This window comes from Dermacentor silvarum, chromosome 8, assembly GCF_013339745.2.
Source record: "Dermacentor silvarum isolate Dsil-2018 chromosome 8, BIME_Dsil_1.4, whole genome shotgun sequence".
Lineage (NCBI taxonomy): Eukaryota > Metazoa > Arthropoda > Arachnida > Ixodida > Ixodidae > Dermacentor > Dermacentor silvarum.
The window spans coordinates 114,058,530-114,069,376 of record NC_051161.1 but is presented as its reverse complement, the minus strand read 5'-3'; the positions used below and the strand labels follow the sequence as shown (position 1 = coordinate 114,069,376).

At 45.9% G+C, this 10,847-nt stretch overlaps 1 protein-coding gene across 1 annotated transcript in view; it reads right to left on the bottom strand.

Annotated features, from left to right (window-relative positions):
* Window positions 1-1,157: 1,157 nt before the first annotated feature.
* LOC125947321 (uncharacterized) overlaps window positions 1,158-10,847 on the bottom strand; it is an 89,822-nt gene continuing 80,132 nt past the window's right edge. The window contains exon 5 of the mRNA XM_049671779.1: window positions 1,158-1,315. Coding sequence (XP_049527736.1) covers window positions 1,232-1,315 — 84 coding nt within the window. The 3' untranslated portion in view covers window positions 1,158-1,231. The remainder of the gene's footprint in view (window positions 1,316-10,847) is intronic.

The window sequence follows — 10,847 nt, the reverse complement described above, 5'->3', positions numbered from 1 at the left end:
GTCATGCTCATGACTATGACTTCTACTATCGTGCTTTAGTGTTTTCTTCACTTCGTACCCACATCAGAACTCATTTCAGTGGGCTTTTGAGTATTAAATGGTTTTTTGCTGGGTCACTGTCATTTTAGGCGGCTGTTTCATGACCTGCATGACACGCATGTCATGGCATTCATGTCATGACCTATCATTTATGTTCGCCAAACACCGTTGTCATACTATGCCAGTTTTGGTACCTACCAAGGTAATGAAACGACCATGGGAGCACCGAAATGTAGGCAGCTGTTTCATGACCTACATGACATGTCATGATATTCATCTCATGACCAACCATTTATGTTCGCATGCACTCTTTTCATACTATGCTAATTTTGGCAAATACCAAGTTAATGAAACGGCCATGAGAGCTTCAAGACGTAGGCGGCTAGATAGATAGATAGATAGATAGATAGATAGATAGATAGATAGATAGATAGATAGATAGATAGATAGATAGATAGATAGATAGATAGATAGATAGATAGATAGATAGATAGATAGATAGATAGATAGATCGTACTGTCAAAGTAGCAAATGTTCGCCAGGGAATGCTTTGCATTTAAAGCTGCATTGTCTCTCACAATTAGGCGTTTGTAAGAGTGGAGATCGTTTCAAAACACGCACTTGCGTGGCATAGTGTGAGGGAAGAGTGTCAGGTTTGTGGGTAATAGAAACACCACGTATTTTTTTCATCTATGACGTCAGCAGTTAAGGAAAAACTGCAGGAGAAATGGCACAGAAGGCTCGTTGGATTTATGATGTCTTCGGAAGCTTGTAGTGCCGTGGACGCTGCAAATTACAGTGGGAGGCCAGGAAGGAGTAAAAAAAACTTGAAAAACAGATGCCTTGCCTTGTCCTGGAAAAATAAATGAAATGCGCAACATTCCGTTCACAGCAAGTAACATTGTCCCACAAGCGCCGAATAAGTTGAAAACTGCTGAGGATTTTTAACCGTGTTTTCTAATTGTTGCCAAGCATCTGTTATCTTTTTTATCGTCCAGATCTGCAGGTAACGTGGGTATACGAATATACACAATATTCATTAAGTTCTACAAACACCAAGCTTAATCGTATACTTGTCCAGTAAACAAGGCAACAAGGGTCGCAGTTTGATTATTTTAATGACAATTAGTCATCGTTCAATATGAAGTTTCTCTTACATGCTAATGGTTCACTTTGAACGAAGCTTATGTCTCTAGTCATCTACTAGAGACGTTATTCTTTCTTTGTAGTATTTCTCAATGAGTTGAATGAGATAAGGCTCCAATGTTGCCGTGACCTTTTCCATGAACGTCTTCCATAGGCTCGGTAGGGTATGGTTGTAAATCTCAAAATTGGTAAAATATTCAGGCAGTGGATAAGTTCTTACTTTCATCACGTAACTTCTCATGACGAGGGCAATGCGACCTGTGACCGTCAAAAAAATAACAGAAAATGTTCAAGGTACGTTCAATATGAAACAACCTGTCGATTTTGTGAAATGAACCTGTTCAGGCTATTATGACGTCCCCCTACCTTGTAGCAAGTGGTATTTATTGAAGCATATTAATAGCATATAGACTGAAATACCTTTTGTCCCAGCTAACGCTAGCCAAGCTGTTTGGAGAAAAAAGTTACAATAAATACATAGTGCAAGATATGACCATAGGACCCGCGGTGCTAAATCGCCATGTTTGACTACTGAACACCCTTGGTACTACAAGTGTATCTCGCATATTATTTTTCAATATTGCTACGATACGGGAGGACGCTTGAAAGTGAAGGAAGACGACGTGAGTTCGGACTGTGACATCATCGGTCCCTAGGCCTCTCGCATCCATCATTTCCATTAATAAACGCATCTCACCGTAACAGTATTGGTTGACGTGCTGGGTAACGAAGAGGAGTCCAGGACGAACAACCACGGAAGCGCAACATCTGAAACTACGCCGAAGCCGCCGCCTGGCCGGACTACCACCGCTTCCAATGGACACGATTCCTAATGGTGACAACGCGCTGACTTCGTCTGGCGCAACGTGGCAACATCACATGCCGCCACGGACCTTCGCCGGAAAGGTCGGAGAAGACGTTGAAGAGTGGCTGAACCACTACAGTCGGGTGAGTCGATACAACCATTGGAATTCGGACACCCGGCTGACCAACGTGCCATTGTTTCTAGAAGGCACGGCGCTCGTGTGGTTTGAAAACCACGAAGAAACTCTAGCCACATGGGAAGACTTCGTGGATGAAGTAAAGAGCTGCTTTGGGGACCCATCTTTGAAGAAGAAGCGCTCTGAGCAGACTTTGATGCAGCGTGCTCAAGTGCCAGGCGAGACTTGCACAATTTACATTGAAGAAATCTTGAAACTGTGCAAGTCTGTAGACCCTCGCATGAAAGAAGAATACGAGGTCGGACATCTTCTCAAAGGGATTGCCGAGGACGTCTACAACTTCCTCATAGGAAAGGACACCTAGGAGTCTGTAGCCGACGTGATCAAGCATTGTCGCACGTTTGAGACTCTGAATCTAGGCGCATTACACCTAAGTTTGGTAGACTCGCCAACGTCACCACCGTTGCGAGTGTTGACGTCGGTCCTATACCACCCTGCGATTTCGCGTCAACGATACGACAAATCGTACGCGAAGAACTTGATCGACGTGAAGCTGTCGCTGCGACAAGAGCACGTGTCAGCGATGCCTATTTGCCTTACGACGCAATGTGTGCGTCCGTTCATGCCATGGGGTATGACGATGCGCCTCGACCACGAGCACCGGAACGACCAACCTACGACTTACATCGTCGCGATGGCCCGCAGAACGCCTTCAACCAACCACATACCATGGCGTCATCGTGGGACGATCATCACGAATACACGGAGCCTAGTGGAAGGTTTCGTGATGTGCGTGAGGCACCTGTGTGCTTCCAGTGCGGTGTCCGTGGACACGTGGCTCGATTCTGCCCTGAGCGCCGTCACGGACAACCACGGTTTTACGAGAATCCGCCGGCGTCTCCTCGACGGAACAATCGGCCCGGTAGTGCTCGCTGGACAAGGGACACGTACTTCGGAAACAGTTTCCAGCAGAACTCCCGTGGCGACACGTTCATGGGCAACAACTACCGACAGAACACCCGCAGCGACTCGCCCGCCTCCGTACGAAGCTTGACGCCCCCAACTGCACGCCGGCGCCGTTCTCCATCGCCTGGTCGCCGTGTCACTTCCCCACCGCCGGGAAACTAGGTGGTGCGACCGATGGAGGTGAGGTCGCCGAACATTTGTCACAACACACACGCATGCCTCCACCAGTTTCGATGATGCAGAACAAGGTTCACGTCCTCGTAGACGGACTTCCGACGATGGCTTTGATAGACACTGGAGCAGCTGTTTCGGTTATGAGTTTAAATTTTAAATCACGGCTAGGACCCAAAGTGATGTTTTGCTGGGACAACTGTGCCACATTCCGTGCAGTGAGTGGGGAGTCGCTGTACCCTGTCGGGATGTGTGTTGCGAGTGTAGCTTTAGGCCACAGAGTGTTCAAGGTGGAATTTGCTGTTCTGGCTAGCTCCACGCACGACGTAATCTTGGGGTTCGATTTTCTACGAGAGTGCGGCGCCACTGTAGATTGCGGCGCTGGTGAAATTTTGTTATCCGCTTTTACTGAGGGGTCTCCGCGCTGTCATGGAACCCTCGCCGTCACTGACGATATTTGCTTGCTGCCCCAGTCGATGAAGCGAGTGCCCGTTGATACCCCTGCTGTAGACGCTGGAACGTTTGATGTCCTTGTGGAGCCGGTCCCCCGCAACTGCGTCAAGAAAAATGTGCTCGTGCCGCGTTGCGCAATTTCTATTACCGATGGGCGATCCTCATTATGGGTGCTGAATTGTTCTAGTGAGCCTGTCGTACTACCCAGTAGAATGCGGCTTGCCCTCTTCGAACAAAATGCGAGCAGTTGTTGTATTGCAGCTTTAAGCAACGAAACAGTAGACCACGTGGCTGTCACTCACCCTACAGAGAACAAGTTTCTGGGTATGGTCAACAAGTCGTTGCCGTCAGAGAAGCGCCGAGCCTTGGTCCACGTCGTGGCCAAGCAAGCCGCAGTCTTTGATTTTGCGCAGAGCGAGGAACAATTTAATGTGCCAGAGTCACGTACTCGTCACGTGATTTACACGGGATCCGCCCATCCTATCCGGCAGAAACCGTACCGTGTCTCACCTGCAGAGCGCAAAATTATTGCTCAACAGGTGGAAGAAATGCTCAAAAAGAAGGTCATTCAGGAGTCATGCAGCCCTTGGGCTGCACCTGTGATCCTTGTAAGGAAGAAAGACGGTTCTTGGAGATTCTGTGTGGATTACCGACGTCTCAACTCTATCACCAAAAAGGATGTATACCCGCTTCCCAGGATTGATGACGTAATTGACTGCTTGCATTCTGCCTCGTACTTCTCCTCCGTGGATCTAAGGTCCGGCTATTGGCAAATTCCCATGCATTCGGATGACAAGGAGAAAACGGCCTTTGTAACCCCAGATGGTCTGTTCGAATTCAATGTAATGCCGTTTGGCTTTTGTAACGCCCCAGCCACGTTTGAGCGCTTCATGGATACTATTCTGCGTGGACTGAAGTGGGAAATTTGTCTATGTTATCTTGATGACGCTGTAATTTTTGGCCGTACATTTGACGAGCACAATCGCCGTCTTGACATCGTTCTTACATCTCTTGAGAGAGCTTCGCTCACCTTGAATTCTAAGAAGTGTCACTTCGGCAACCGTGAGACTCTGGTTCTTGGTCATCTTGTCGACAAGCACGGCGTTCGGCCTGACCCTCAAAAGGTCGCTGCAGTTAGCAACTTCAAACAACCGCAGTCACTACGAGAGTTGCGAAGTTTTTTGGGCTTGTGCTCGTACTTCCGTCGCTTCGTGCCTAAATTTGCCGACCTGGCTTACCCCCTGACATGCCTACTCAACAAGGACGTGCCTTTTCAGTGGTCAGCAGAATGCGAGTCATCGTTTAAGCAGCTTAAGTTTGTACTGACTTCAGGGCCCTTACTTCGCCACTATGGCCTATCTGCGGCAACCGAACTTCACACCGACGCCAGTGGTATAGGCCTCGGGGCCGTCTTGGTTCAACGGCATGACACCCTAGAACATGTGGTTGCCTATGCCAGTCGTTGTTTAAGTAAACCTGAGCGCAACTATATGGTGACGGAGCAAGAATGTCTCGCGGTCGTCTTCGCTGTCCACAAGTTTCGCCCGTATATCTACGGACGCCGATTCTCAATTGTCACCGACCATCACTCGTTATGTTGGCTCACCGGACTACGCGACCCATCCGGCCGTCTTGCTCGTTGGGCCATACGATTACAAGAATATGACTTGAAGTGTGTTACAAGAGCGGTCGTCGTCACGCTGACGCTGATTGTTTATCAAGGCTTCCCCTTTCGATGACCGAGTGTGACGCAGACAGTTTCGATGAATACCTAGCAGTTGTTGACCCTCTATTTCCCGACCTTACCACCTTTCGCACGGAGCAACGCAGCGACACCAGTCTGGCTCCTCTATTTATCTCCGAAGCGAATGGTCAACGCCGTTACGTTGCAAAGGATGGCATTCTTTACAAGCAAAATTATTCTGGCAAGGGTGCCCGTTTGCTTCTAGTCGTGCCGACAAGCTTGCGACGTGATGTGCTTCAAGTAATGCACGATGACTCTACATCTGGACATATGGGATTTTCCAGGACGTTTCAGCGCACACAAGAACGTTTCTTCTGGCCAAAGATGCGCCAAAGTGTAGCAGCGTACGTTGCGAGCTGTGAACTGTGTCAACGCTACAAGCGCCCAACTAGCGGCCCTCCCGGACTTCTGCATCCCATCACGCCCCCTGCTTCACCATTTGAGGTAGTTGGTGTTGACCTGCTCGGCCCTCTGCCGCGATCAACGACAGGCAACCGGTGGATTATAGTATGCGTCGATCACCTGACACGCTATGCAGAAAGTGCGGCGATTCCTGCAGCAACGGCCGCTGAAGTTTCACACTTCATGCTCTCATTCGTTATTTTACGCCATGGATCCCCTCGTGTTATTATCAGTGATCGTGGCCGGCAATTTGTTGCCGATGTGGTTGAAGAGCTTCTCCGGCTTTCTACGTCTCAGTTTTCGTCACGCCACTCCGTACCACCCACAGACTAACGGTTTAACTGAATGCACCAACAAAACTCTCATCAACATCCTTGCGATGTATGTTGATTCCGCTCACAAAACTTGGGACACTGTGTTGCCTTTCATAACTTTCGCCTACAATACCGCAAAACACGAGACCACCGGATACAGCCCATTTTATCTCCTATACGTCCGCCAACCGCGTACAGCTCTCGATTCTATCATTCCGTTCTCCGAAACCGCCGAAACTTCTCTGGCCGAAACACTTTGCCGCGCAGAAGAAGCCCGGCGCATCGCCCGCCTTCGTACTTTTGCCTCCCAAGAACGCTCTAAAACCCGTTATGACGAGCGCCATCAGCACGTATCGTACGAGAAAGGTGATTTGGTGTGGCTATGGACGCCACTTCGGAAGCGCGGCCTATACCAAAAGTTCTTGGCCCGTTACACCGGCCCCTTTGTCGTTATGGCACGTCTCAGTGATGTCACGTACGTGATTTGTCGACTCTTGTCTACTGGCCGCCGCTCAAGCAAGACCAACGTCGTCCATGTCGCCCGCCTTAAACGTTTTCACCACCGGAACTCCAACTGACTCGCCCGGTGGGCATCGTCTGCAAAGGGGGGAATTGCTACGATACGGGAGGACGCTTGAAAGTGAAGGAAGACGACGTGAGTTCGGACTGTGACATCATCGGTCCCTAGGCCTCTCGCATCCATAATTTCCATTAATAAACGCATCTCACCGTAACAATATTTTTGTTTCCTTAAACAGCTGGGAAAGCATGAGATGGGATACTTAGTGGACAGCTCCGTGATGACTCTTTCAATTAACACGTGGCCCTCACTTCCCAGCTGCTGTGCAGCACCTCACCAAGGGGGTGGTCAGACCTGCGACGCGGCAGATGGTGCTGACAATCTCAGGACCCGGAGAGGCGACCACTCTTAGCTGAACCTGGCAGCATTTAACAAACGAAACCTATCGAGTGAGGCCAGCTTATCTGGACAATCTCAGAAATTATCGGTATTTACCTTGGATATTGTTGGCTTTGGTGAGGTTAGAACGTGGAGTTTATACAATTATGACTAAAGGCCACGTCCTCTGCTACAGAGGTCTTCCAGATAGAAGATACGGACCTATGCGAACATAGGTCAAATTTAGCGCTGAGAAAAATATTACATGCCGGCACCACCTGTGTGAACGACGATACTATCGAGACGTACACGTGTAAAGCCGGCAACCCTAGCACCGTCATCACTGCGTCGCGTGCAGCGCCTCCAACAGACGGATACTGCCTTTATAAGCGACTGCCCTGGAACGGCGATCATCACTTTGGCAGCAGTGGTTGCGGCTTATGAATCGCTCCTAACCATTCTCTGCATATTTTTGCTGGTTAGTGCTTCTTAAATTTTCCTTATAGCCCATAAGTTTCCGCCGCCATCGCTGCTGCCGTTTTTTGCTCTGTGTATTGATCTGCCTTATTCTACGAGATGCCCACTAATTCCGAGTCGGCAAAAGAAGTTGAGCTTCTCCGTTCCGAAGTCGCAGAAATGCGTCAAAATCTTAGTGTGTTTATTGAGTTGTACGAATCTGCGAAAGCAAGAAATGACAACCTTCTCCAAGAAAACAAATCATTGAGACACGATAATGAGTCTCTGATTGAAGGTAACAAAAGAATTTCACGAGTAGCTGACTTGAGCAGTATTCGAGGCAAAATAACGTAGAAATTAGAGGTATTCCAAAGACTGAAGGAGAAAGCTGCCTAACCATTGTCTAGGCTTTAGGTGACAAGATTGCGCGCCCTCTCACTGCTGGTGACATTGATTGACATTGTGCACCGCGTGCCTGCTAAATGAGGAACCAACATTATAGCGCGGTTCTGCTCGCGAGCAAAAAAGGGTGAATTTGCGTCTAAAGCGCATAAGGCAAGACTCACAACAACTGCAACAGGGCTGTCACATAAACCACCCACTTCTACTTTTGTTAATGATCACCTCACACCGGATAATAAGCGGCTTTTTGCGCATGCGCTAGAACTCAGTCTAAAGGATGGAAAATTCTCTACACCGAAAACTGTGCCATCAAGACCAGAAAGTCGGAGAACAGCCGTGTTCATCGCATATGTAGTGCGAATGATTTGTCAATCTTCAAATAATTTCTTCCTTGCTTCCATTAACTTCTAATTCATCATGACTGACTCAGTTTTTTTCTTGATGAAGCGAAACCTCTACTTAAGGAAAAACAACCCACATTATCCTTAATACGTTTGAACATCCGCAGCATTCGTAAGCATCATGATGATTTCATCTCTCTTCTTTGGATTCTTGATCGTGCCTTCTCTTTCGTATGCTTTTCTGAAACGTGGTTATCATCTCATGACGGGAATCTATACGGTCTTTCTGGCTACACTTCTGAATATTGTCATCGTGAAGGTTATTGTAGTGGCGCATCAGCCATTTTAGTAAAATCAACATTGTCATATAAACGTCCGCATGATATTTTTTTTCGTGATTGTCTGTGCGAATCAGTATGTTAAGGAGTAGAGATTAATAACTTGCAGCTATCTACCAAACATGACATCATAATTTCATGCATTTATCATTCACCTTCTTTAGCTTACATCGAATTTTGTAAAGAATTTGAGCAGTCATTAAGCACACTCACTGATGAGAACAAGGAAATTGTGACATGTGGCGACATTACCATCAGAATTATCAACCCTGACAGTCAATGTTGCTTTGAGTACTTACGTACTTATCTTAGCTGTAGACTCTCATCACTAAATACAGCTCCAACCAGGTGTGAAATAGGCGCACTTAATACTTTACTGACCATGTACTGTCTAGCATACCCACTGAGCTACCCGCAGCTGGAATAGTGGAATATGCGGTAATAGACCATTACCCTATATTTTTTGCGTAGGTTATGTAACGCTTTCTCAAGCAACGAAATATGTCAGGATTTTCTTTGATTCTAATAAATTCACTTTTGTGAATCGTGCGATCGACTGGGCTGATGTGCTTGTAGAGCAATGTGGCGAAAATGCTTTTGAATCTCTTTTTTTTTTGCAAAAATATCTGAATGCTGTAACTTATGTACAAGTAACACTACTGTGACGGGGTGGTTTAGCTCGCCAAGAAAGCCTTGGATTCGCTGTTCTTTATTAAGATCCATTAAAAAAAGAGATGATCTTCGTGAGAAACTTGAAGTCCAGCCATTCAATAATGCGTTGCGGCTGCGCTTCCACACGTACTGAAATGTTTTAACAGCTACTTAAAAAAATGCCAAGCGAAAAGAAAATAAGGAAAAATGTAAGTGATACCAGACGAAACTGACAGGTTAATAAAGAATTCTTGAACATTAGCAGAACTAAAATCGCACATCGTGTGGGAACCGCGATCGATTATGCTAATATTACTGACCCTCAAGAGATAGCTATGGTTTTCAGTGACTATTTTAGTATTGCAGATGGTAGTCAGCCTGATTCAACGCCACTTAGTTTTCCGCGCTGTTTTCATTCCTTTTACCTATTTTCCATAACATCGCAAGAAGCGTGTAATATTATGAATTCTCTTTAACCAACCAGTCCATGTGTCGGCTTGATACACGCCTCTAGCGTTAAGCTTGTGTCTAAAGAAACATCACCTGCGATAGCACATATAGTAAACAGATTATTTATAGATGGCATCTTTCCTAATCTCCTCACGACAGGTAAAGTAATCCCAATATTTAAAAAAGGCGACCGTAAAGTGCATGAGTAATTATCCTCCTATCTGCATTTTGTCTTCCTTTAATAAGGTGATTGGAAAACTAATACACAATCACATAACTAAATACTTATCGAAACTTCATCTTTTAACTCCTGATTACTTGGTTTTCGTGAGAATTTGTCAACTGAACTAGCACTTGTTACTTTTACTGAGGGGGTTCAATTAGACACCAATCAAGGCCTCTTAGTTGGTGCTCTCTTTATTGATTTCACAAGGCGTTTGACACAATTAACCATCTTATTCTTTTAAGTATACTTGAATCATGGCATTTCTGGGCCGCCTTTACGAATAATTCGCAACTACCTAGTATAGTGACCCTATATAGTCACAGTTAATGATGTCTTCTCGTCATCAAAAATTGTAGATACAGGCGTCTATCAGGGATCAATACTTGGGTGACTTTTATTTCTCCTATTCATTATTGATTTGCTACAAATATTAACACATACGCACTGCCTTATTTAAGCTGACGATACCATTGTTTTCGCATCTGATAAAAATTTATTCGTATCGCAGCATAAACTTAACTCTGTGCTAGCGAATGTTCATTCTTGGCATGAAAACGCATGCTAACCATTAACCCATCTAAGACAACATTTATGGTATTCCATTCTTCAAAAGCTTTGCACATTGATTCTATTGTAGTGTCTCTAAATAATAATGCATTTGCAAGATCCGCGTATACTAAATTTCTTGGTGTAGTTTAAGATGAGAAATTCCAGTGCCATATTCAATCACTTCTTCAAAAAATCTCATTTGGTATTCCCATCATCATAAAAATTGGCTCTTTTTTCAGCAAAACATTCTCATGTCTATACATTACGCGTACATGCACTGTCATCTCTCATACTGCCTGTCATCTTCGGGCAATACATATTCCACACATCTTCATCAGCTAGAATTTTTGCAAAAGCAGG